Source organism: Podarcis pityusensis (assembly GCF_964106645.2).
Source record: "Podarcis pityusensis genome assembly, chromosome: Z".
NCBI lineage: Eukaryota > Metazoa > Chordata > Lepidosauria > Squamata > Lacertidae > Podarcis > Podarcis pityusensis.
The window spans coordinates 31,268,326-31,295,698 of record NC_138044.1 but is presented as its reverse complement, the minus strand read 5'-3'; the positions used below and the strand labels follow the sequence as shown (position 1 = coordinate 31,295,698).

The following is a 27,373-nucleotide window of genomic DNA, read 5'->3' as shown; positions in this document are numbered from 1 at the left end:
TCCCCATCCTCCTTCACTTTCCGCTGCAGCAATACTGTCCAAAATACATCACTTCTATGCAGAACTCAGCTTTAGATCTCTATTTTTAGCACTCATGAAGGAATCTAACAGCTTATCTTAAGTTGATGCATGAAGGGGAAGCCACCAAGCACCAAAAATGCCACCAGGGAAGTACAGCATCACTTCCTGTTTACTAATACAGAGACCAGATTTTCACAGCTGCTTAATGGGTCTCTCTCTCTTTAGTTTGGCATGTCAAAGGTCAGTTATAGCAATGACCCTGTGCACCTGATTCTGGTCATACCTCAGATCATGTGGAGATGGGAACTGCTTTCCTTTTCCAAGGAGAAAAAAAGTCCACTGGCCTAGCTAGCTGAAGCCGGTTGCCAACCCCCTATTTGACAAAAAGGTGTTCCAGCTACAGGAAATGGATTTGGCCCAGATCTTGCCAGATTCAGCTGTGGAAATGTGTTAAACCACAGCAGACTTTCTACTACCTCTTTCAGCTCTTTCAACGCCTCCCTCTGCCTGAGATTAAAAACATATAAAATATTTTCAGGCATTTACTCTCAAATACATTGTGAAGCTAATTTCACAGAAACAAACATGCACAATTTTTTTTTAAAAAAAAGACTAAACTGTGTGAACTGAAGACATAGGCAAGGAGTCTGCATATGAAAATAAGTGTTGCATTGTTAGCCATGATTAACAACTGAAGCATGGATGCAAATCCAATGTGGGCTGGGTGGCAGGAAGTTTACATTCAATTCAGGGACAGAGAAAGTGGGTCTTTAGCTGCTACTTGAGGGGCTCGTGCAATGGCAGGTAATGACTTCCTGTGTCACCAGAAATAGCAGCCCTTGATATCCCAACTTTGTCCTGGCCAAGAACAGCAACATGAGAGGAAGAAGTCCCACTGTGCTGGTAGGACCCATAAGAAGGTACTCCTGGTGAATGGCTTACATTCATACCTCATCTGCACATACACAGAATCCTTTGTTCGTGGCCAAAAAAAGCTATTTTGTACAGGCAGTGAGGTGGTTGGGCACAGTTTCTTCACTTAAGACATTCACTTGAATTCTAGCAGAAGTGTCCTCCATGTGCTATTCCTATTCCTACTGGTACAAAAGGCAGCTACTGAGAAAGGCCCGTAGTTCAAAAACAAAACTGGTAAATTGCTCAGCCAGCAGAGAGATTCCCAACTCAAGGAGTGCAGAATTTAAGGAAGATGGCTTTGTTTCTTTTTTCCCCCTTGAGATATTTTCTAGAACAGGGCTCAACTGCTTCAGGCCTTCCCTTGAAACAGCAGTGCCGATGGTTAATTTTAGATGCTGGACTTAATGGTCTTATGCAGGGGCCAATCTACTATGAAACAAATGAAGCTTAAGCTTCAGGACCCTTAATCCCAGAGGGGCTCCACTGCACAATCAAATCAATTAATTTTTCAACAATCCCAAAGTTTGAGAGTCAGTAGCACAAATGCTGCAAAGGTGGAGTGTCGCGGGATAGCAATTTCAATCAAAATATGAGATGCAGTAGTTGAATTATGATTTTTTAATTGCAGTGATGTGTCATGAAACAACCCCATTGAGGAAGTCAACCGTGGTTACACCATACCTCATTCTTGGTTGCAAAAGGGCCCCCATAACAGAGCAAGCTTCAGGGCCCCCCAAATGTAGGCCCACGTCTGGTCCTATGGGAAGTCAGTGATTTTTCCCACCTGTATGGAGGAACATTGCCTTGTTTTGTTCTGGCATCCTTGGTACTAGATATGAGTACCAGCACCTCATTATTTTTTTTAACCAAAGAAACCACAGCTGGGAATCCTTCCTCACTTTCGATGGTAATTCATCTTGTTCCAGTAACTTCAAAAATGTGGAAAGTCAGTCCTGCTGCCATGTCTGTTAGCCTCCATGCTCATTTTGCTGTGGGGACCATGACCTCTGCCCCAGAGTCCTGCCCTGACAGTGCCACGGCTCCTAATTCAATTACTTTCCTATTGCTCACAAGGTGAGAGGCTATCAACGAAGTAGGAGTAAATCCTTGGAAGGCCAAAGCAAAAAGAAAAGAAAAGAAAAAGCACAAGGCAAAAAAAAATTCAAGAACCAAAATGAAGAAAGGGCAGCTATCATGGACTAGGAGGAGCTACCATGGCAAAAGAAAAACAACGCAGGATATGGGGAAGGGGGAGATATCACTGCGCACAAACTGTCGTTTGCAGATCTGGTAAGGAAGGACCCCCAGCATAATTACCTGGCTCTAGCCATGCAGCTCTCCTCTCTCGCCACAAAACTTCCTGTAGCTGCTTTCCTATCAATATGGCAGGTTTGAGCCATCAGCAGGCAATGGGGACAACCCTAAAAGCTTCCAACACCCAGCACTTGTGTATTTTTAAAGGTGTTTGAAGACTGGTGGCGGGTGGAGAGAGTTCTCTCCCCACACTTCTAAGGACACTCACTTGTCCTGTGGTCAGCAAAACTATGGAGTGCCAGTGTAAAGAATGCCCGCTGACCAAGGTTAGCGTTATAGTTCAGTTACAACAGCAAAAAGGCACAACAAGATCTGGCACCTCGAGTGCTGCAGCGGACTTTGATTCCTTCCCGCACCAAATGTGTCCATTGTGCCGTGAAAGCCAAAGGGAGTTGGACAACAAAAGACCAAAAAACTGGGATAGTGTGTGGGGGTGGGGTGGGGGGAAAGGCAAATAAACTGCATGGGCTGGCTGACAATCAAGTAATCCCATGGGGAACTCTCCTCCTCTTGCGAGCAGAAGGTCAAGTCTGTGAGGTATATTGCGAAAAGCGCTCTCTCATTCCTGGATCCGCAATTCCCAAAATTCCGGAAGCACAGGTCAAGCTAGGCTTGCAGCCCCAGGAAGCGGGCTGTATTCAGCACGTCATCTCTCGTCAGGTAGCAGCCGCAGAGCTGGCGGTAACCTGTGAAAGACTCCCGGCCGTGCAGAACTCGCCAGTTGTCCACAAACAGGGCCTGCAGAAAGAACAAATGGGAAATTTGTGTCCACGCAGCAAGGCTCTTCCTATACCTGTTACATCATTGGCGTCTGGTTAGGTAATCTTAGCAGGAACAGACATGTAGCTCGTCTCCCCCATTCTTTTGGAAATGGAAGACAAGCTGAGGAAGCTGCTTTATACAAGGGTCAGAAGATCTGTCCATCCAACCCAGGATTGTCTGTACAGCTTTGCATTACAACTCTCTTAGTGGGGGGTAGGAGAGCTAAAAATAATGCCAATATATTTTGCATCTGGCAACCCATGAGCTCCTTTGGTTTCAGACAGTACATGGGTATGAGAGTCTAAAAAGCCTGGAACACGAGTTTTTATTGCCCTCTAGTGGCTATGGTGGCTCATTACATACAAGTAATGTATTTACTAGACGTGTATACCCAATTCTGACCAAACTAAGCCTCCTGATATATATTGTGCTCTAGGAAGCTGAGTTTGGTCAGAATCTAGCATACACTTCCAGAGTTAATGCTAAAAACATTACTTCTGGTCAATGAGCCACCATAGCTGCTAGAGGACTGTGGAAATTTGTATCCCAGGCTTTTTAGACCTGTCTACCTATGCACTAGCTGAAACCAAAGGGGCACATTGGTTACCAGATGTGACCCCCCCCCCCAGCTCTCCTACATCACTATCTGGGTCACAGGTAGAGGGGTCTTTCCCACCACTTGAACTGGAGAGGCCACGTATTGAAGGAGCATGTGTCTGTCTGTGTACGTTTATGTGTCTGCTCCCAGTACGTTTCCGAGCACAATTCAAAGTGTTGGTACTGACCTTTAAAGCCCTAAATGGCTTCGGCCCAGTATACCTGAAGAAGCATCTCCACCGCCATCATTCTGCCTGGACACTGAGGTCCAGTGCTGAAGGCCTTCTGGCAGTTCCCTCGCTACGAGAAGCCAAGTTACAGGGAACCAGGCACAGGGCCTTCTCGGTAGTGGCACCCGCCCTGTGGAACGCCCTCCCACCAGATGTCAAAGAGAAAAACAACTACCAGACTTTTAGAAGACATCTGAAGGCAGCCCTGTTTAAGGAAGCTTTTAATGTTTAACAGACCACTGTATTTTAATATTTTGTTGGAAGCCGCCCAGAGTGGCTGGGGAAACCCAGCCAGATGGGAGGGGTATAAAATAATAATAATAAATAATAATAATAATAATAATAATAATAATAATAATAAAACTGTGTGTAGTCATGATGAGGCTACTTATTACAGCAACGATGGGGGGAAGTCAGCTGGCTCCTTTCTCCCTTCACCCCAACTTTGAAAGGTGGGTGGGTCCACAAACCTGTCAATCATCTCGAGTCATTTGTGACACCACAGAGGGCCTTCTTGGCATTTGCGCTCGCTCTGTAGAACGCCCTCTTGTCAGATGTCAAGGAAACAAACAACTACCTGACTTTTAGAAAACATCTGAAGGCAGCCCTGTATAGGGAAGCTTTAAAATATTTGATGTTTTATTGTGCTAAATGCTTTTACTTTGTTGGAAGACACCCAGAGTGGCTGGGGCAACCCAGTCAAGATGGGCAGCATATAAATAATAAATTATCACCCGTAACCATCATCAGCGGATGACTTCAGAAGGTCTCCCTCTCTGCACCTCCCAACTGATGGGGGCTGAAAGCAGCCCCAATCTGAGCCACATCATTCCTTGCTCTACACCTTATGCCACATATGATGTCAGATCTTGGACAGATGGGCGTGGTTTGGGTAAAAACAGCCTCATGGGCTAAACTGGCCCATGGGCTTCAAGTCCCCCACAATATGAAGATAAAAAGCTACTTTATACCAAGAATTGAGTGTCTGTTGCCCACTTCACTCTTGAGTAGATGTTAGTTTGGTGTTAAATTAGTGCTGGGAGCCTCAGTATGTTCCCTTCATGTTTCCCCTGAGATACTTGAAAGAGATATCAAGGATGGTTCAGATGCAGCACACATATATTTCTGCCCTCCTGCATGGAAGAGGTTGGACACAAAGCAAAGAACAGCCCTGCTGGATCAAGCCAAAAAGGCTCCACAAGTCCAGCGTCTTGCTATCACTGTGTTCAACCAGATGCCTATGAGAAGCTTGCAGGGAAGACCAGAACAGCCCTCTCCCCACCTGCGATTCCTAGCGAGTGGCAGAGGCTCTGGCAGTCGGGGTAGAACACAGCCATTGTTGTCACTAAGAGACATGAATAGCCCTCTCCTCTGTGAACACGTCCAACCCTCTTTTAGTAGATGTAAAGGGACCCCTGACCATTAGGTCCAGTCGTGACCGACTCTGGGGTTGCTCACTCATCTCGCTCTATAGGCCGAGGGTGCCGGTGTTTGTCCGCAGACAGCTTCCGAGTCATGTGGCCAGCATGACTAAGCCACTTCTGGCAAACCAGAGCAGCGCACGGAAACACCGTTTACCTTCCCGCCAGAGCGGTACCTATTTATCTACTTGCACTTTGATGTGCTTTCAAACTGCTAGGTTGGCAGGAACTGGGACTGAGCAACTGGAGCTCACCCCGTTGCAGGGATTCGAACCGCCAACCTTCTGATCGGCAAGTCCCAAGCTCTGTGGTTTAGACCACAGCGCCACCCACGTCCCTTTAACCCTCTTTTAGTGCCATACAAATTGCTGGCAATCTCTACGTCTTCTGGGGGCTAATTCTGTACTTTAGCAGTGGAAGAGCACTTAACTCTGAGCTGCTAGTACCAAACGCCTCCACACCAAAGCCACATGCCAATCTGCTTGCCATGACTTTACCTTGCCCGGCTTCAGCTTCACCCAGAGCTCATTCTCTGGTCTCCTTAGCTCAGCGGTGAGAGTGCGGTGTGCGCTGTACCAGCGGTGCACAGTGTCGTAAGGCACCGTGTTAATGACGGCTCGGTCGTAGTTGTTATACCTAAAATAAAGCAGCAGAAGGGAACATTCACAGTGCACTACTTAAGGATTGCAATCCCCACATGGGAACCAGTAAGTCTCTAAGGATCCGCATGGGCAGAGGCATGACTGCTAGAAGTGATATCTATTTATCAGTGGGAGCAAACGCTTTGTGTATATCAGAGGAAGGGAGCCTGTTGTTAAGGCTTCAGTTTCCACCAGCCAGTAAGGCTAATGGTCATAAATGATGGGAACTGTAGTATAGGCACATCTGTGAAGCCAAAAGTTCCCTATACCTGTGCACACATAAATTGGACTTGGGTTTTCTGCAGAAATTACAGGGAAGGACAGGAATGGTGTAAGGTGTGCACAGCCAGTAAATTTGCCCAAATGGTGCATCTTTTAGTAGCTTCACTCCTGTGATTTTTTTAAAAAAGCAAACGTTAATTTTTGGGGGGTCATTCAGTAGGAACTTGTCAGGGAGCAGGGGCGGAAGGTAATTTTGCAGCACAACTTGATTTTCCTTCTTGACCAGCCAGATTCCGTAATAAAGTGGTAACTATTTTATCAGCACAAGATCCACAATGAAGCTTCGCCTGGGCTCTGGTACAGGACTATTTGCTGGGATGGCTAGAGGAACAAACAAGGACTGTAGATATATCTAGGATCACATCCCTGCTCAGCTCTAGCTGAACTCTGACTGCTTAGGCCTCATCTGCACTATACATTTAAAGCAGTATTGTGTCACGTTAAAACAGTCACTGCTTCCTCCAAAGAATCCTGGGAACTGTAGTTTGGTAAGTGTGCTGAGTTGTTAGGAGAACAACTATTCCCTTCACAGAACTACAATTCCCAGTGTTTCCCAGGAAGAGGTACTGTGGTTAAATCACTTGGGTATCTCTTCTGGTGGTGGAACATGCAATTCGACCATGTTTGCATGAACACAAACTGCTCCAACTGATGTTGTCACAACCCTAGAATCCAGCAGCACCCAGCATACAAGTAAGAGGTTGCAGAGTCACCCCCTAAGGAGCCAGAATGGGTTCTTGACACAAAACCTGATGCTGGAGACCAGGGGGGGCTGCTAAACTGGAGTCTGGTGGGCAAGAGCCCCCTGGACCAGATTCCTCAACGCCAGATCCAGGACCCTCACAGGTGCTTTCCCTGGGCCTGAGAAGAACTGCCTGTCCACAGGCGCAAGTGTAGCCCCTTTAAGGACTGTAGCTATCACAAGGGAGGTGGAGCCTAGGACTGGCGACAGAGGCTCAAATGGCCTCAGTCCACCTCTAGCTTTGTTCACTTGGAGTGCTCTGTGGTGCTGCAAAGACCAGGGCAGACACTGGCCATCTCACCTGATCAAGTAGATCTCGTTGTTCCAGGGGTAGACATTCAAGACAGGCCCAACCCCAATCATGTGGTTGTGGCAGCCCCCCACATTCTCGATATATTCGTGCTTCAGTGGCACCTTGGTGAGGAGCTCAAAGTCATCCGGGGCTTGCTGGAGCACCTGCTCTGCTGCGTAGAAGCCATCCACAAGTAATGTACGACCACCTGTCCCTTCGTGCCGGAGGCAGTGAAACACCTGGATGCTGTGGAGGGCAAGGAAGGAGCCGGTCACTTGGTGGCAATAAGTACATTCAGATGTGTGTGTGGGGTATCCTGTTAATGCTCCTGTATTGTTCCTTTCACAATGCATTACCTGTTGCATTATGAACTTTGGCTTTTTGACCAATATACTGCACCAGCTAAATGTTGTGCTAAATGTCACTGGGTGTGGTGTGACCCAACTATGGACATTATTGTAGAAAATCACTCTTTCTGCATGTATACTTCCATTTCCCCATGGAAACCACCGGAAAGAAATGTAGGCTGGCATTATCACCCCAAATTTTGCCAATTACTCCCACGATCTTCTGGGTTAATGCAGTTGCATGCTGATTTTGTTCTGGAAGTAATTAACATGGAAATGAGCACCAAACTTCCACTATGTTTCACTTGATTTCTAGAAATGGCCTTTATGTCATGCAAAAGTTCAAATATAATGTGGAAATTAACAGGGAAACTGAATGTAGCCTGGAAAGTGATTCTGCTGTGGCTCTAAGAGTGGCCCTGACAGGTCAGATCAACAAACTCTCTTGTGGTCCTTTGCAGTGGCCTTGTTCTAAACCAGGTGTGGGACACTAGAGCTGGCCAACAGTCAGAATTCTTATCTCTCTCCTTGTCCCCAATAGATGAGCAGAGCCGGCCACCTGCCAATCACCCCAAGCCACAATGTCAGGTTTCACATTCTTGTCTGTGTGGTTTGAAACCAAAGAGTGCAGGTGAAAAGCAAAGCCCTGTGCTCTGTTAAGCATGGAAAATGAGCTGTGTGTTTGTGCTTCAAAGCCCCATGCACAGGACTTTTCAGGCACCACTGATCAGCTGACTGGCAGTGCCTACAACCTCTCTTTTGGCTCAGCCATGTCATATGTGGTATTAGGTGTAGAGCAGGTAGGTAAGGCTTGGTGGGCCAAATGGGGAGGCCTAACAGGCATAACTAGGTCTGTGGGCCAGGGGTTCCCCACTGCTGTTTTTGACATTACTCTTGTCTTTACCGCTTTGGCTCCTGGCTCATTAAAAGAAGTCTAGTCCCTGGGAGGAAATTAGTAGAAAGCACAGCATCCATTCCCTGATACAGAAGGTATCTGAAGTAGAACAGCACCTGGTTCCTCCTTGCTTTGGGCTCCTGGAACATCAGACTTCAGGTTGCTGTCAAAAGGTTATTGAATCTGCATTTCTGGATGCAAACCACTGAATGCCTCCATTATGCACCTGGTTCAGTCACCTGGATTTAGTTAGGAAATAAGGCTAAAACTTCCACTGCTGCATCTAGTTTGGAATTGGCCTAAACAATATAAGCCTGCAATGGACCTGGACCTAAGCCTTCTGTATATAAAACACAGACTATGCCAGCAACCTACAGCTCCTGTCCACTTGTCTATTTATGTAGAGAAATGTGTTTAAACCCTCTCCCTCTCTATTGCTTCTGTTAGTTATTAGAAGGGGCAACACTAATATTGCAAGGTCTCTGAAGTTCAGCTGGCTTCTGAGATTCTACAAAGCATTTTTGTTTCCCTTTACTATCCTGAGGTCTAGAAACCTGCTTCTTGTATTTTGATCATAATATATTACATATAGTGGTGAATATAATAGTGCAACCTCAGGCTTTTTCAACTTCTTTTCTTTTCCCCTCAGAGAGATTTTAAACTTTGCAGTCTCTGTGCTGGATACGTTCTCCCAAAATCTTGTCCAACGTCAATGTTTTCAGGACCTGTTCAGAGCACTATTCAAGCAGGCGCAGGCTGTTTGGAATTGCCACAGGTTAAAGGGACTTAAATTCCTCTGTACTAGAGCTCTCTGCAATGTGGCTATATTAGGGTGATGGCCAGGTTTTGAAATTCACGTAACTGGGTAATAAAAACATCAAACTGCTGTCACTGGTAATAAATGCAGGACTGCTTAGTTTCCTGTTGGTTTTCTGAAGCACTCTGAGAAGCTGGAAGAGATGATCACAGCTGGGGAGTCCCTTAATGCCCCGTGTTGTTGCATTCTTCACTGTAAAGGTAAAGGGACCCCTGACCATTAGGTTCAGTCGTGGCTGACTCTGGGGTTGCGGCGCTCATCTTGCTTTATTGGCCGAGGGAGCCGGCATACAGCTTCCGGGTCATGTGGCCAGTATGACTAAGCCACTTCTGGCGAACCAGAGCAGTGCACGGAAACGCCGTTTACCTTCCTACCGGAGCGGTACCTATTTATCTACTTGCACTTTGACGTGCCTTCGAACTGCTAGGTTGGCAGGAGCAGGGACCGAGCAACGGGAGCTCACCCCGTCGCGGGGATTTGAACCGCTGACCTTCTGATCGGCAAGTCCTAGGCTCTGTGGTTTAACCCACAGCGCCACCCACGTCCCTCCATTCTTCATTATTTCAAAAATAATCAGGAAGCAGGTGGTGTGAAGGACCTTTAGAGAACCACTGCCACAGAGTTGACACTACTGACCTTGATGGGAAAGTAGTCTGATCTGATAGGAAGCTGCCTTATACCAAGGCAGATCATTGGTTCATATAACTCAGTACTATCAACACTGACTGGCAGCAGCTCTTTTAGGGTTTCAAACAGGGTTCTCCCCCACCCTTACCTAGAGACGTCAGGAGTTGAACTAGGGACCTTCCTCGTGCAAAGCAGATTCTCTACCACTAAGCTATGGCTCTGATTTAAAAACAGCTTCCTATGATTCTTAATAGGCTGGCTCCTAATTGCAGGTGCAGCCACTGTTAATGAGCTCAGGGGATCCTGCCCTACTGACAATGACTGAAGTCATAGCAGACTCAAAAAGTGAATGCCCCACAAACTCTACAGCATTTGTTGAGGTAAAGTGAACCTGACTACTCTGGCAGGGTGGGTTCCCTGAACCCTGTAAGATGGGGTAGGAATGGGGTAGTTATTGGAAGATTTAGCACAGGTTAAAAAAAGTGTTTCACGCTGCTCAGAGTCAAACTATAGAACTCTCTCTCCCAGGTGGCAGTGATGGAGGGCTTTAAAAGAAGATTAGGGAAATTCATAGAGGAGAAGGCTATCAATGGCTACTAGCTCCACAGTCAGAGGCAGCAATACCAGCTGTTGGAAACCACAGGAGGGGAGAGTTGCCCTTGTGCTCACGCTCTGTTCCCTGGCATACCACAGGCATCTGGTTGGCCACTGTGGGAAAAAGGATGCTGGACTAGATGTGCCATGTAAATTTGTTAAACAATTCAGGCCTCAGGATAACTTAAAATACATCTGCATTACTTACTTAATCACCTAGACAACGCTTGGACGGAAGCCCAATGTAGGCTGTTCTAAAGACGTAACCAGGATAGATGTGGTTAAACCTGATCATGACAAAAAGGAGCAGTGCATTTGTGACTCGTGTCAGTCCCTGCCTCTTAGGCCATTGGAACATACCCACAGGGTTCCTGGAAATAAGTGGTATCTGTGTGACGGTCCAAAGCCAGCTTGGTGTAAGCTGTGTCTCCCCGGGAGAAGTCAGAGGTGAAGTGCCACATCCTGCCGTAGATAGTCTCCCTGGAAAAGGAGAGAGAGAGAAGCACACACATAAAGGCCTCTGTGTTGGCACCAACCACTAAAGCCACGGCAGGTGGGCTTGATGACAATTCATGCGAATGGGCAGGTGAAGCAACACCTGTGCAAACCAATTCTATCTATGCTTGCTCAGACGTAATTTCCGCAGACTTGGAAGCGTGCATGGAGTTAGATCTTTCGACGAAGGGGCAACATATAAATATAATAAATAAAGAAATTACAAGAACAGGTGAGTTCCTGAAAATACACATCTTGGGTATCAAAGTCCAGGGGAAAGAGGAGTGTCTTCAGCATAAGGCAGAAACAATATCTTGAACGTTCCAGACACATCTCTGTGAGGAGGAATTTCTACAACTTAAAAGGCTGTCAAAGAGAATGCCCTTTCCTGGGCCACTGAACTTCTGAGTGTGATGGAACTGCCAAGAGGGTCTCCCTCTGCTTATCTAAACACCCGCAATCAGCTATTCCTACTTCAGCTATTTCTCTCTGAACCCAGTCCTGAATTTCCTTCTGGGGTTAAGGATAGCAAGTCCAAATGTTGTCTGCACATGCCAATCTTTCAGGAGTAACAATATTTACTAAAGCGAGAACGAATCTGGGTGGATTTGAGAAGATGAAAAGAGAATCCAGCCTTAAGAACAAGCCACGCATGGGAGGGGTTGAAAGGAACAATTATCAGACACAGCGGCAAGACAGACTAGAAGCTCCCAGGCCAAAGAGGCTGCTCAGGCCACTTCCAGGCTGGAGAGAAAGGGAGCTGGCAGGCAGGCAGCTGGTATAAATCCCTTCTTTCCTAATCCCCCAGGGCAATCCAGGGTCAACCTGACAACTGCAGTTTAAATTGGAAGGGGCGGAGAAGAGAAACATTCCTTGTACTTTCCTCTGACGTCCCAAGCACTGCTTTGGTCTTTGGGTCTCCAGGGGCTGAGGCTGTTTCTCCTAACCTTTCCAGGGAAAACAGGAAGCAGTGATTGGCGTGAACACCAAAATGTTCCCAGCCTGCCAAAAGAACTTGCTCCTTGTTCTATGCTCAGCTCCGGCAGCTCTTGAACAAATGCTAAAGGAAAAGATGGTACTCTTCCCCCCACCTTCTTTATTGCGAGCAGGAAGAAAAATAAACCCCAGTTCTGTGCAGCAACACAATAATCCTCCATAGACATCAGCATGGAGCACATTATCTAGGGCATGAGAAGAAATGCCACAACCACCAGGGCCCAGATGCAACTGATGCAGGTAGACAAGGACTAAACAAACCTGGAGCACTCCAGATTTTTTTGACTGCAACTCCCATCAGCCTTATCTAGCACAGGAGCTGATGGGCATTTCAGTCTAAAACACCTAGAGGGCACCAGGCAGCTGAAGACTGGATTAAACCATATCTCAGTGGTAGAACACACATTTTGCATTTAGAAGGTGCTTGCAAGATAATAAATAAAATGTGCTTTTTAAAAAGTACCCTTCGTTGCATATATAAAGTGCTTTGCAACTCTCATCCTGCCTAAATTCTTTTTAACACAGGGGTGGAGAAGATGCAGCACTTCATATGTTTCCGGACTAAAATAATCCATAGCCACTGGCTGGGTCTGATGAGAGCTGGAGTCCAACAACATCTGCAGGGTCAGAGGTCAATGCTTCCGAGTCTCTTTCCAGCCCTATGAGCATCAGCAGGAGATGCTGAATGCAAAGGCTGCAGACTCCGGAATGCTACACTCCTTTCTCAGCTCAGTCAGAGGAGAAGCACAGCAGTGTTGTGACCCAACCCAGGCAAGCCCCCGACATATTTCCACTTACCAAAACACCCACACTTACCTGATCAAGCTGATCCTCTCTGCTAAGATCTCGGTGTCTTCTTTGGTTGGGGGGACGTTTTCCACAAATGCGATCCCGTAGAGCAAGAAGTTCTGCAAGAACTCTCTCAGGCCCTCGTTGGTCTCGAGGAAGCTCTGGCAGTCCACTGAGGGCACTTGGGCTTCCTGGTAGATCTGAGCATTCCAGAGAATGCGTGGCTGCATGACCTGCTGCTTCTGCCCTTCGTAGCTGTTCTTCAGGAGCCATTCCAACCCGTACCTCGTCACGTGGCCATCTGGCCCTGGGAGACAGACAGGATTAGTGCAAACATTTTTCGAAATGCTAAAGGCAGATCTGGGTAACTGATAAGCCTTTTATGATCAGAGAAAAAGAGAGAGAAACACATAGAGAGTCCACAGTCTGTTTCTTCCAGCAGCCTTTTGTGCAACCCTTTGATCTTCTATGTAGCGTCAATGCAACCCAGGGCTAGGGAAAGCTGTTGTTGGGATTCCAGATGTTGTTGGACTCCAACTTCCATCAGCCCCTGACAGTACAACCAATGATCAGGGGTGATGGAAAGCTGGACTCTAGACAACAGAAAAAGCCACAGGCTTCCCAGTCCTGATCAAACCTAAAGGCTCACCTTCTTCTATGTGAAGAAGTCCTGCATTAACTCTGCAATATTTTGCTGGGTTGGTTCTACGCCTAGATTTATGCAACTGGAATTTGGTTGCATACTGAGGTTATTCTGAGTGCACATTGGGATTTTCTGGGGCTTATGTTTGTTTTGCCTTTACTACATTTAGCTGCCTTGAGCTTCTTTGCAGAATAAGGTAGAACATGAGTTTTAAAAATAAAACAAAACTGAATGAAATACTAAAAGAGTGGTTTGATTTGATAAGGTTTAGCATATGGCTGAAATGACCAAACTTGCTGAACTTGTTGTTCTGTATATTTATAATGAAAATATTCAAGTACAAGTAAATAAGCAGTAACAACTTCACTTTCATCTAAAACCAGAGCCAGCCACAGAGGGCAGTTGTTTCTCATGCCCTCAGTTTACAGAAGGACTTCTTCTCAAAACAACACTTAATCAAGGGAGAAGCTTGCATGCTTCCCATAGGCATTTGGTTGGGCCCTGTGAGAACAGAATGCTGGACGAGTTGGGCTTTTGGCTTAACACAGCAGGACTCTTATCAGCAGGAAAACACATATAACGATCACAGGGTCTCTTCTAAGGCTGTTCTCTAAGAATTAAACCTCTGTATTATGCTTTCCCTAAGTAAGAAATTACTTTTTAGTTATTAGGTACTAGCTAAATATTAAATAGAAGTAGACTAGAGGATGTATTGATGTTCTGTTGAAGTTTCCAAATATCAATTTCCTGTAACCAAGCAGCTAACAGCACTTTATGTCGTTAAAAACAAGGAGGTGATTAATCTTTCTAAAAACAGGCCTGGAACAACAGAATGCCCAAGGAGCTATAGGTTTCATGCATGGGCAGAATCATCAAAAGCAGGAAATAATGTTGGGTATTTTAAGACCCTTTGCCATTTTAGGAATGAAAATTAATAGTCACAGGAGGAGAGACAAGGAAGTATAAAGGTGGGGCTCAAATTCTGTGCTGCTGTGATTTGGACTGTGTGTGGTGCTTCATCAATGGAGATTTGTTTTCTTACACTGCTTCTGAGTTTGTAAGTCTAGAAGCTTTTGCTGTGAAAGGGTGTGATTGGTTTACTTGTTTTTGTTTATTTATTTTGCTATTAAATAAAAATCCTTATTGGACATTTGTCTGCAGTGATGTGGTATGTGACATTTGCTGAAGCTCGAAAGCCTATGTCTTGGGAAAAATTGCTGAGTTCTCAGCAACCTTCGACCCCAGCAGTCTCCCATGAACGCTGGTTACTCATTGACTAGAAGGAGTCTTTAAATGGTTTTGGCTGTTATTTTGTACTAAGAATTGTTAGGAGACAGAATAAGAATATTGCTCAGTCAGTTCAGAAAGACAGCTCAGTGAAGTAAGCCTGAAGTCCAAATTAATAGGAGTTCAGAAGTGTCCAGTACACACAGTATACAGAACAGTAAAAAGCAATAAAAGCAACTGAATAAATATAGGGGTATAAAATTCAAGTCCACAGGAGAGGGTCTATTTTTAGGATCTATTTATATCTATTTGTATTATTTAATAGCAAATTTTGATTAAACCTACTTTTGACAATTAAGCTTGCTTTTTAATCCAAGAACACGTGAAACAGTATGAGGGTCTGAGAATGTGTGAAGTTGCAATTGGATAGGTGTATAACGAGAATGGAAACTTGATGACTATACAAGGCAACATCTAAATGGATTCCTATGAGAAGGCGATACCAACAATTAAACTCAATAATTGATCAATATTTAAGATGACATCTAAATGGATTCAAAGAAGAAGAAGGTATAATAATTTTTAAGTGTGCACATAGTTAACACTGCCTGTCTGGATGCTCTTAAGTATTTGTTTAAATGTCTTAGAGAATTTTTATGGTTTTGAGTATGGAATCAGCTGTTTGCTGAAGTGATGTTGCTTATTTGGTTTAGCTATTTCCCATGGTTAAAGTACAAAAGGTATTTACAGGACACTATTACTGAGTTTTGAAGAATAATAACTGAGAAAAATGGAAAATGTGATTCTCTCAAAAATATTAATTACTGTAATCCAAAATCATAGTTGCATATGATTTGAGAATACTTCTTCATTAATTCCTGATTCCTGCCAGGAATATCCTTTCTGTTTTTGCTTCTTTGCCAATTTTGTAGACCTGCCTCAGCAAAAGGGCAACAAGAGCAACAAGGAAAACAACCATTTATGTTTTATGCTATGTCTTATTTACTTGCTATTAGTCTTGTGGCCGTAACAGAACCATATTTGAACTTATTTTATTATGACTTACTTTTAAATCTTTAAGAAACCCTATGGACTCCTTCTGTGTTGGATTTTTTTTAATATATTAAAAAAATTACTTTGTAGGAATCCTTAAGAAGCAAATTCTTGGTATCAGGATCGCTAGCAAAGTCATGAAGATGGGCGTGAACCCATCTTTTACAGGTTCCTTTTCTTTAGATGTTCAAAGAACTTCAAGTTTCCTCTTCTTTTACCACAAATAAACGGGAAAAGCCTCTTGGTTTCCTCTTTACTCAACTTGTGCTCTTGAGAAATCCTTCTCTGCATCCTCCCCTGCTCCCTCCTCGTCTAAACCCCAGAAAACAACGCTCCATGGACTCACAGGTAAGAAAGAGTGTAGTTTCATCCACACGGACGCTCTTTGGCCTAATGCACAGATCCACACTGGCTGTGTCCAAGCTGCGCTGGTTGGTCTTGGTATTGTAGCAGGAAGCCGAGCGGCAGTGATCACGTAGCCAGACGTAGTCAAAGCGCATGAGGACATCCCCATATTTCAGCTCTAGGAAAGACACATGCACACACCACTTGGCTAAATGCAAGAAACAGTAAGGAGGATTTTCTTCCAAATGAAATCCCATTCTTTGCCAGAAACTTTTAATAGCAGCTAATTTAGGTCACATGCATCCCACACATTTAAAGCAACCCCAAAGAATCCTAGGACCATGACTATTAAAGTGGCGTGAATGTGCTTCAAATGTACAATATGGATGCGACCTTCTAATAACGAACACATTCTGCAAGCGTGCATGGCAACACAGCCAAGACGGCACCAACTGACTCGCAAGAAGTCAGCTTCAAGCAAGCTTGGGGGAATTCCGAGGTTTACAAAAGTACAAAAAACCCTGGGGGGAGGGAGACCCTAAAGAAAAAGAGGACTCACACAGCTCAATGAAGGCTGGGTTTGCTCTACAGGCATGGAATGCTGATTGACTAACTGCATGGAGGGGAAAACTGAATGTCCTAAGAAAGCAGCACGGCTGGCTGGCATCTTGAATGGAAGCGCTTTTGCCCAGGAAGCCACTCACATGCTCTGACATTTATTCTTCCCAGCCCTTCAAAGCCCCTCACCCCCAGGCTCCTTACCCAAGTGATCATCGTTTAATTGCCAGGCACACTTCAGCGACTCTGGGGCTGTGTGATGCCAACGGGTCAGACTTGGAAGGGTTTTCCTGAAGTTGAGCAGCCATGGCACCCGGCACCTGGGACTTTTCTTCAGTAGCCGCTGGGAGCTAGAGAGCAGGTGAATCAGCTGACGACCCCACATCCTGGGAAAGGGAGACCAAACAGGGAGAGACCCTCACTCACGTGCCATTGTTAGAAAGAGTTTTGAAACCACACTGCAATCCATGCTTGATGCTCTGCATGCAAGGAGCTGTGTGTGTGACGATAGAAGAAGAGAAAGACACTTTGGGTGAAACCCTAGATTACAGCTGCGCCACCTGATATGCAGCTGGTCTCTTGGGGGGGAAACCTGCAGCATCCTCAGCCAAGATGCTGATTTGGGGGGGTCGCTGCTGGGTTTTGTCCTTTTCATATGAACAAGTAAGCAGGGCTGTTGTGCAACAGAATTCCATGCAGCTGAAAATACCTTACCTCCCTCCCAACCAACACTGTGTGGGGTTTATCCGCATTCACCTGGAGAGGAACCTTTAGACCAATCAAGAGTTATTTGCAATGAAGAGATAAGGCCAAGGCCATGTTGTGGGTTATTGATCACACCCACATCTCAGACACTTGCGAAATCTGACTGCAATTGGGAGACTGCTGTTCTGGGTGCTAATGGGACTTGAGTGTGTCAGCTGCTAGGTTGTGTGATGACAGCAGGAAAGAGAATTAGGCCAGTAACTCTTGGGTCTTTTGCTGGCAACAGTCACGTAAATGGCCTGCTGTAATCAATCAGTCCTCTGCACCTGGCAATTATATGCTAGGAACCATGGTGTGGCACAGCAGCACACGTCCTGCTAACTTAATCTGCTGGGAGACATGATTGAGTAGAGATTGGCTGCAAATAAGCACCTGCTGAAGTGGATTTAGGAACATACAGGGTTGTCAGATTATCAAGTCAGAGTACTTGTTCATATAGTTCAGTATTGCCTATTCTGACTGGCAGAGCTGTACAGGATCTCAGTGAGAGGGGAACAGATTATAGCCCAGTGGTTAAACACATGCTTTTCATACAGAAGGTGTCAATCTCCATCATCTCCAAGTAAGGCGGGGAAAGATTCCTGTCTGAAACCCTTGAGAGCTACTGCCAGTCAGTACAGACAACACTGAGTTAGGTGGATCAATAGTCTAGCTTGGGGTAAAGCAGCTTCCCAAGTTCTCATATGTGGTGTCCCTACCTGCAAGAGCACCCCCACTCTTCCCAAATCCTAGTGACAACCAAGCAGGGATTTCTCAATGCCAGCAGCATCCTTACTTGACTACTGGTTTAGGTCACACAACAGAGAGGTCAAGTAGGTATTCTAATCTTTATGGAGATATTTCACAAAGTTATGCAACTGACTTTATATCTCAGCTCAAGGCAAAAAACAGAACTGGTATGGCAGTGATGGAAAGAAAACACAAGAGGAGGAGGGAAGGAGGGCTGCAGAAAGTTGCTCATAGCTGTAGAAAAACTCCAAAAGCAGGACCCAGAGCACTAATTCAACCATTCTCACAGCAATTGTTTTGTGACCGTGCTAGCATGAGATGTAAGGTTCAGCAGGGTCTAAACATTCATTTCATCCAAGGCTGGTTCAAGACATTTTGGCACTTGAGATGAACACAAAGATCTACACTGGGAACAAGGGGGGACTGCAGTCGCAGCAACAGTGAGCAATGCATTCACTGCAGGTTGGATCCGCTGCCCCTGTGGATTCTGCCGCCTGAGGTGGTCACCTCATCTTGCCTCATGGGTGGGCCAACCCTCCTTTCATCTACTGAGAACTTCAATCCTAGGTACATTTAATGGCCAGCTGCAATTCCCAGCATTTTAATCTTATCCGTATTATAATTTCGTTGTTGTTTATTAAATTTCTATACCGCTCTTCATCTGAGGATCACGGGGCAGTTTACAATATGCATTGTTGGCACAGTACCACTAGAACAATAGAACCAGGTTAAACAGACCAAAACAACCAACAGGGTTCAATTCCCAGCATCTCTAGGTATGGCTGAGAAAAATTCCCTGCCTGAAACCCTGAGATCCACACTGCAAGTCAGCTAGATGAACCAATGTATAGTAGATGAACTCAGTATAGTATAAGGAAGCTCCCTATGTTCATAGTGTAACAGGCAGCTCAGTGGTAGATGCATCATTTGCATTTTACATTCAAGCCCTGATATCCCTAGACAGGTTTCCTGCCTGAAACCCTGGAGAGCAGCTGCCAGTTAGTGCAGACAAAACCAAGCTAGACAGACCTAGGGTTCAACTGTATACAAGTCAGTTTCCTATTACAGCTTTTTAAAGAGAGTTGACAAAGAAGATACCGTGAAGCAATTCACAAGAAGAACATAACATAGACATCAGAGTTCACATTTATCATCAACAGATAAGTTAGGAAGAATGATTCTTAATAGCTGCAGCTGACCCTTTGAGACCCTCACATTATCGATGAGTGATTACCTGCTAGATTGTAGCTATGATGCTGCTCTCAAAGCATAAAGGAGGACATAATATACTTTTATCAGACTGATTTCACTGCTACAAGAAATTGCAAACTTTCGAGTTTCAGGTGAATTGTTGGCAGCAAAGACATATTTTTCAACCACCTGCTTTCTATTGCCGACGTTCTGCACCTTTTTTTGTTTTGTTTAACCAAGAGCGCTGTGAAATGCAAAAGCTTGCATTTTTTCCCAATGCCAACTTAAGTTTGTCTGATAAAAAAGGCCCTTTAATTAAAGTCAGCAAGAAAAACCACTTTTGCTATGTTCTCCTAATGCATTTGCTCCCAAAACTCTTTCCAAAGGGAGAAGAAACTAATTCACACTGATAAAATGCAAACATAAAACACAGAGAAAAATATGATCCTTGTGTTAAATCAAGAGAGGAACAACCAACAGACCACTCAGTACCATCAACTGCAGAATTAGCTCTTAGATCCCCGCTTTTGATTCCTAGAAAGCAGCTCAAGAGAGAAAAACAAACCTGAAGAGTGGAATTGCTCATTTTGACATGAAGTTTCTCTAAGCATCAATGAGAAATTTGAATGACTGTAATTCCAAGAGCCTAACTGGCATGAATGCGTATGCAGAAACTGAACAGAAAGTTGTTACAAACCTATGCTTGCTCCAACAAACCTGCCAACAAGACTCTCCTGGGTTGCCAAGAGCCTGGAGTTAAAAGCTGTTATCTCCTTCCCCACACACAGTCTCTGTCACCTTTCCCGTTCCAGTATCAAAGGTTGCCAGAGACAGACTGAATATATTTCACAGCTAAAGGGCTCACAGCCCTTGATCTAATCAGTCCAGGCAATTCTGTATATTCAATTCCATGCATGAGAGGCTGGTTACCAGGGCAAGATGGGGCAGAGCCCAACCATTATTTTTACTCCTGCACTGCTTAAATGCCCACAGTATCTTTGCAAGGGAGAAAAATGGGGAGAAAAGCAGAACTAAATGACCACACGTCTGGCGACCCCTTGGCTACCCCCACCAGGTCCAGTGATTACCAGCTGGCACTGATCCCAGGTGCTAGTGGCTCACATCCAGAGATTTTGCATGCACCTTTAACCTTTACAATAATTCAACATGGTTAAGGAGCCAAAGGCTGGCAGACACACAGAGATCAACGATGGAAATTTGCATCAGCCACCAATCATGGCAATTTGCGTACAATGTACAATCATATACACAACTAAGCAAATAAAATTGCCAAATTAAATTTAGAATTAGAAATCAGGGGGAACAACCATGGCTCTTACAATGACCAGTTGGTAACAGAAACAGTTCAGAGGTAAATTTTCTGTTATCCTCAACATCCCTGAACACTTCCTTGTTTTTTAGGGAAAGGCTGAGCAATTACTTTGTCGTCAAGCAAAGTTTACCTCTGAGCTTCAGCTGAACATAAGCAGGATGAAATCCGCAGCTCATTCCAACCAAGTGCAGCTGCAGCCCGTGGGAAGCTGCTGAGCAACAGAACAGCTTCCCTGTGATGATCTAAGGAGGGGGAAACAGTCCTTCAGCTACCAGTATATCCCCTCCCTGAAGTTGGTCAGAGGTCAAGGCAGCTTACTGGTGCTTTAAAAAAAAAAAAAATTGAAAAAGCAAAGCAAGCAAAGCAAAGAGCTAAGTGCTTTCCAAGGGAAAAAAATGAAATAAAATAAAAGGAAGGCCATGGTGACTTCAGGTCTCCAGAGAGGCTTTTTGCTCTGTTTGCACAGAGGATGCTGTGACTACAAAAAATAGAGATACAGCATGATAGGTTCCAAGAGTTCCACATATAAACAAAAACACATATACTCAAACACTTGGAACCAACTATCCTTGCACAAGCAACCTGAGGCTTCTGGAGCTTGCTTACCAAAAAATTTACACCCCTAACCAAGGCAGAAAGCTTGAAAGCTCCTTTCCAAACTGGTTTCCCCATCTCTCTGCCAATATGTCCTCGCAAGGCTATCTGCAGAGGCAAATTTAGGGTAGTATGGCTGGTTCAGTTAAACTGGCTGCAGACCATCAAGGGTGCTGTAACTATGATGCAGAATGGGGGGGGGGTATTTGTCAAATTTTGGCATCCCACATAGGATCTGCTGAAATTTGAGACCCCCAGGTTTGTCACTGAAATCCAAGTTCCTGCACACTCTTGCAAGAGCATCCTAGACCCGGCGCATAGAGAGGGCCTTGCTTTTCCAGCAAGGCAAAACGAAGAAACAAAACAAATCCTGCACAAAAGAGATTTGAAGCTCTCAGATTTTCTTGCACTTAAAATGTGAAATTTCAACTGCACATGGTTAAAATTGCACAAGTTAAATGTGCATAAGATGCGATCATACTGTATAACAACTGGGCTGCTGCAAAACTACAACAACACTGCAGTATATACTAACATAGATGCATGCACCCACCTCCAACTCCAAAGGCGCTTTGTAGGTGAGGGTTCCACTCAGCTCACATTTCATACCTTCCTCTGAGATACTACAGGGTAGCCCAAAAGTAGGTATACTTTTCAGAAAAACGAATGATTTTTTTTCTTTACTGATATTGTGAATGATGAGAACAAAGAAAGTAGATTCCAAAGCAGTACCTGTACACTTACTTTTGGTTCATCCTGTATCAGATGTTAAGGTAGGTGGAAGGGGAACCTTTATCCACAGAGCAAGACTGGCCCTCCCTTTAGGGCGTCCAGTGCTGGGTAGGTTCAGAAGCAAAAGCAGGCACAGCAACAGAATTGACTTCTTGTGTGGCTGGTACGTTCCAGCCACACGTCCGAGGTTTCTACACCGCTCACATCTCTTCAACCTTTATCCAACTGAGCAAGTTTCAGTCAGGGAAAAGAGTGCAGAGTAGGGCTGGTAAGGGGTGTGGCCTGAGGCGAATCTTAAGGGCCAGATCAAGAGGTTTGGAGGGCCACACCCATGAAAGGGGCTTAAGCAAGCCAGTGCCTTCCCCTTTAATGTAATCTTTAAACTGACCCTCAACATTTCACGGATCCTGGAGACCACAACTTTCCTTTTTAGTGCAGCTTTTGAGCCACAAGTGGTTGCTCATTTTCCAAAGTGGTTTTCACTGCTATGGTTAAATTATTTTGGTGGCTCTGTCTCTCTCTCTCTCATTTTTCAGCATTTAATGGCTGCCTTTCTGTGTTTATTAGAGTCTTCAAACTGTTTTTTAAGTTGTTAAGTTAGGCATAGGTATCAAAATGAATAAAGAAGTAAAACCTATGGGTGCTTTTACTAGAGAACTGAAGAGCCAAACTCTTATTACGTTTGCAAGCATAGGTGACACCATCCAGTTACTGTTGAATTGCAGTTCCATCATGAAGGGTTCAGATGTTTGGATGGCTGACAGCACACAACTAGTGACGTGGCTTTGCCCCCCCCCCCAAAAAAAAATCAATTGGAAAATTGCCGGGGAACCACCTATGTAAATCAGGCTAATTTGCATGGACTGATTTGAGTGATTTACATATTTTTTTGGTTCGTATCAGAAAATTTTCCGATGCCATCAACAAGCAGTCAAATTCACCATGTTTATTTTAACTGTATTTAGTAAGCAAAGGTTTCAAAAAGTACTCTATGCCAGTCTTTTGTCGGGATGCACCAAAAGCATTTGACCTCAAATATCTGAAGGGGAAATTGAAAGCTTACTTAATGCAGTTTAAATGTTACATTTTGCAGTATGTTTTAGTGGAATGTTTGTGAAAATGAAATGACAATAGCAAGGGTTTCCTTTACATTGTTTAAAAACTACCAAAGTACTGAAAGCCGTTGACACACTAATAAGCTTTAGCAACCCAAAGAACTGTGTGTGATATGCTGACCCGCAAATTTGCTAGGGATAATCACCTGAAAAACATTAATTACAGCTCTGGAGCTGCCAATTTTGCCTAATATTATCCATTGTTACTAATGAACTTATGAAACACAATTTTCAGCAGGGGGGGAAAGCACTGGAATTTTCCTGCCTCAAATCACTGACTGCCATGATGGTTCAGGTTGATGAGAGTTGGGAGTCAAATAACATCAGCAAGATTAGAGATTCTTCACTCCTGATTACACATATACAAAATTTAAAAACCCAGCCATGGACTGATGGCAAAAGAAAACCATGCCAAGAAGATTAACATGTCATCATGTATTACAAGTTTATTTAGTACCAGCAGTGTGTTAAATACTTCATGGAACACAGAAGTTATCTAGCAATGCCTAGAGGATTTAGGAATATAGGAAACTGTCTTATACTCAGACCATTTGTCCATCTAGCTCAATATTCTCTACACTGACTGGAAGAGGGTTTCAGACAGAAGGGGCTCCCAAACTCACCTGGAAATGCCAGGGTTTGAACCTGGGACCTTCTGCCTAACTTGTGGATGTATGATCAAGGTTTGTCAAAGTGTAATCAGGATGGGGAGTCCTCTTATAGCAATGGAGGGGCAGGTAAACTATGATGAGGTGGTTCAGCCACAAGCTTTCACAACCTGGGACCTTCCAGGTGTTTTGGACTACAGTTCTCACCATTCCTGACCATGGACTGGACCATGTTTGCTGGGGCCGATGGGAGTTGGATTCCAGGACATTTGGATGGCTCCAGGGTTGGGGAGGGCTGTGTACACTCTGTTCTGCTCTGCAGTTAAAGCAAGCCACAGCTAAGATGATAGAAGGGTACACTGATAACTTAGCAGATGGCAAGGCACCTGCAGAGCACAGAGAAGCTACATTAGGAGCAGGCCAGTAAGTCTGGACTGACTCACAGTGACACTAAAAGCCATGTAACATTCAGCAGAGCTCAGATTTACTTCCAGGTGCTTCAGCAGTTCAAAAAAATTATGTGCCAGACAAACATAAAAAAAGCCAGGCAAGTCTTTGTTCCTGCCTGACATCCCTTCTCTGGCAACTTCAAACACACTTTCCAATTGCTTACAGGCAACCACCATTTTGCACGGGGGTTCCTTTCCTAACCCCCACTGGCGTCGGCAGAGCAAGTGTGAGCCAGCATGATGCTTGCGTGCACAGTTGTGCGTCAGCTGGGCATGCCTGAAACGGTTGCTGCCTGTAGTTTATTTTTAAACACTGTATATATACTGCTTAATTGTAATAAAACCGCAAAGCCATTTGGGGTAGCCAACATGGTACCCTTCAGAAGTTGTTGAACTCCAATTCCCATCAGTCCTACCAAGCATTGCCATTAATCAGGGATGATGGGAGTTGTAGTCCAACAACACCTGGAGGGCACCACGTTGGATACTTCTAGCAAGAAGGCAACTTAATGTCCTTTCCAGTTCATGGGACATTAAGTTGCTTTCTTGCTAGAAGCCAGATATTTTTATTTCAACAGTTACTCATCCAGATCAGGGGTGCACAACCTGTGGCATTCCAGATGTTTCTGGACTACAACTCCCATCAGCCCCAGCCAGCCTAGCCAGTGATCAGGGATTATGAGAGGTGTAGTCCAACATCTGGAGGGTCTCAGGTTGTGCATCCCTGATCTGGAGGTTCCCTATGTTGGGAAACTATGTACGTGCAGATACTCACACAGAGCCAATTAAGGTTTGGCAGACAGCCAGAAGGCAATATGAAGGAGTAAGTCTGCCTGGAGATAACAGAGGCATTGAGACCACTCCCTGATTGGTCAAGCTCTCTCAAGGGAGTGATAATTAATGGCCTACTAACTGGTAGTTGAGAGTTTTGGAGTTCAGTGTGTCAGTCAGTGTAGGAGTTGTGAGTCGTGTATGAGAGAGCTAGCTAAAGATCTGTGTTCTGTTCCTGTAAATAGTCCACTGTATATAATAAACACCTACCTATAAGTTCCTGGTTCCTGCTTCGTCTATCCTGTCTGCAGCCAAGTTGCCAATTGCTTCCATGGATTCTGCGTGTACTCTGCTAGGTCTGGCTAAGGTCCTGCAACTAGTCAGAAAGTTGCGAAACACCAATAGGTTTTGCCAATACCCTATCCCTGGTATGAAGAGTGGGATAATGACTTGGAAATCAGGGAAAACAAGGAATAAATCATTCAGATGTGGCAAAGGCTACTTCAGTGATGGGAGATGCATGCTGCACACAAATGATTCTAGTCCAATTCCTGAGTTACCAGATTAAAAGGTGCTAGGAAGGAAGCCCACGAAAGACCTTTGTTCAAATCTTAAAGAGCCATAACCCAACATCTGTCATGTTCTTCTCCACATCTGAGTTGTGCCATATGCCTTAATGCAGTAGAAAGCTAGCAGGTCGTGGTTCTTAGCACCCAGCAGTTCCTTATATGCAGATGGAAAAGAGTGGAAGGGAAAGAATAGTGTCAAATGTATTAGAGAGGAAGACATAAGAGCTGCTTGTGGAATGCTAGGCTGAAGCAAACAGGTTTTTGCAATAGTCAAAGTGAGTACAGTGGTACCTCGGGTTAAGAACTTAATTTGTTCTGGAGGTCCATTCTTAACCTGAAACTGTTCTTAACCTGAGGCACCATTTTAGCCAATGGGGTCTCCCGCTGCCGCCACGCGATTTCTGTTCTCATCCTGAAGCAAAGCTCTTAACCCGAGGTACTATTTCTGGGTTAGCGGAGTCTGTAAACTGAAGCGTCTGTAACCTGAGGTACCACTGTATTCCGCTTGCACAAAACGTCCTAGTGAAATGCTGGTAGAAATGACATTTTGTTAGAGCCAAGGCACATGGCAGAAAGAGTTATACATATTTATTTCCGTTGAAAATAAGTCAGGAGGGGAGCATGGCTACTCCGTTAAACAAATATGGACTACACAAGTCGTTAGCATACATGAGTGCAGAGGCACCTCAGCCAATCTCTTTGTGTGGCCCCTGACAATATACCGTAAACATATAGCCCACAACTTGAACAAATGACAAAAAAACCCCTCCTTTCCCAGTTCTGACTTGCATTGGAGACAGCAGTAGAGGAGGAACAGAGGGAGCATTATTCATGCCAAGCAGATTCATTGTGGGGAACGTATTTGATGCTAATAAAAACATGAGTACATCCATTAGATTTGCAAGGGAGAGCTTCCCCAGGGCAAACCCTTCCATCTATATATGCCCCAGGATCGACATCTCAGCATTCCTTTCGAGAATCAAGCAACAGGTTTAGTAGGATTTGATTTTTTTGTGCCAGATTCAGCTATACAAACATGCCACCAAGTCATGAAATTTGGCTTTCATGATGTGTTTTTCTGCCTTTATTTCCCCTCATTGTCTGCTATCTATTTATTTGGAAAATACTATCTCTGCACTGCTCCTATGATTATGTTTTCTTCTTTGTACTTTTGAATTTACGTTAATTAAACCCCCACCCCCTGTAAAACCCATCAACAGATACCACTATTTCATATCTAAACAAGAAGTGGCGGTGGGGGGGGGGCGTAGAGCGCTGTCTGCCTATGGGCTGCAATTCTGCCACTTACTCGGGAGTAACCCTCAGTGACTGACAATAGGACTTACTTCTGAGGAAACTGAACAAACACGCACGGCGCTCTCTACACCAGCTGCCCTTTTCTCTCCCCCCCCCCTTAATCCCTTATGAGTTGTGACTTTTTTTCGGCGTGGGAAATGCACTCTGGGCGTGTTCAGAGGCACTTTCTCCTGGGGGCTCACATGTCCTACCGGCGAGCGGTCTCAATTAAGCGCAATAAAAGGCACCCCCACGAATGCTGCCGAAGTTCTGCACCCTCCTCCCCACCCCAGCTCCCCTTTCCCCTTCACTGCTGCGCGCACACGCCCCCCCCCCCCCCCCCCCGCTTTCAGCTCAGCATCCCTTACCTTCAAAGGTATCCGCACCGCCAGCTAGAAGACCGCTCCGCCCCTGCAGGAGGAGGAACCCACGACCACAGAGTGCGCGGAGCAGAGTGGTCTCAGGAAAATAACTCTTTTGGGAGAAGCAAAGAGGAAAGTCATAATAAAACTGTTAAGTCACGTCCGGTTGCTATTTTAACGGTTCGTGCGACCATGGCTCAGAGACAGAACGAGGGTGGGGGGCGTTCCACAGTATGGCATTTCTGTCCGTGCCCCG

The 27,373-nt window shown here is 45.0% G+C and overlaps 1 protein-coding gene across 2 annotated transcripts; it reads right to left on the bottom strand.

The window, feature by feature from the left end:
* Nucleotides 1-1,539: 1,539 nt before the first annotated feature.
* On the bottom strand, nucleotides 1,540-27,373 carry TMLHE (trimethyllysine hydroxylase, epsilon). 2 transcript variants are annotated; one of them, XM_080991300.1, is made up of 8 exons: nucleotides 27,124-27,373; nucleotides 16,808-16,989; nucleotides 16,047-16,223; nucleotides 12,805-13,084; nucleotides 10,858-10,977; nucleotides 7,227-7,463; nucleotides 5,758-5,896; nucleotides 1,540-2,988 (listed from the first exon to the last, which is right to left on the bottom strand). In XM_080991300.1, exons 2-8 carry the CDS (start codon nucleotides 16,986-16,988, stop codon nucleotides 2,857-2,859), a joined length of 1,266 nt encoding a protein of 421 aa, XP_080847426.1. In that variant the 5' UTR covers nucleotide 16,989; nucleotides 27,124-27,373; the 3' UTR covers nucleotides 1,540-2,856. The 2 variants fall into 2 exon arrangements, with proteins under 2 accessions (XP_080847426.1, XP_080847427.1); XM_080991301.1 differs by lacking the exon at nucleotides 27,124-27,373 and adding an exon at nucleotides 20,752-20,840.

What these genes read in the sequence shown, in the direction of transcription:
- TMLHE (XM_080991300.1), bottom strand. Translation starts at nt 16,988, where the DNA reads ATGTGGGGTCGTCAGCTGATTCACCTGCTCTCTAGCTCCCAGCGGCTA. An exon ending in ATTAAACGATGATCACTTGG is followed by an intron (nt 16,224 to 16,807) that starts GTAAGGAGCCTG and finishes TGTCTTTCCTAG; the next exon opens with AGCTGAAATATGGGGATGTC. An exon ending in TGAAGCTGAAGCCGGGCAAG is followed by an intron (nt 2,989 to 5,757) that starts GTAAAGTCATGG and finishes TTCTTTCTGCAG; the next exon opens with GCCCTGTTTGTGGACAACTG.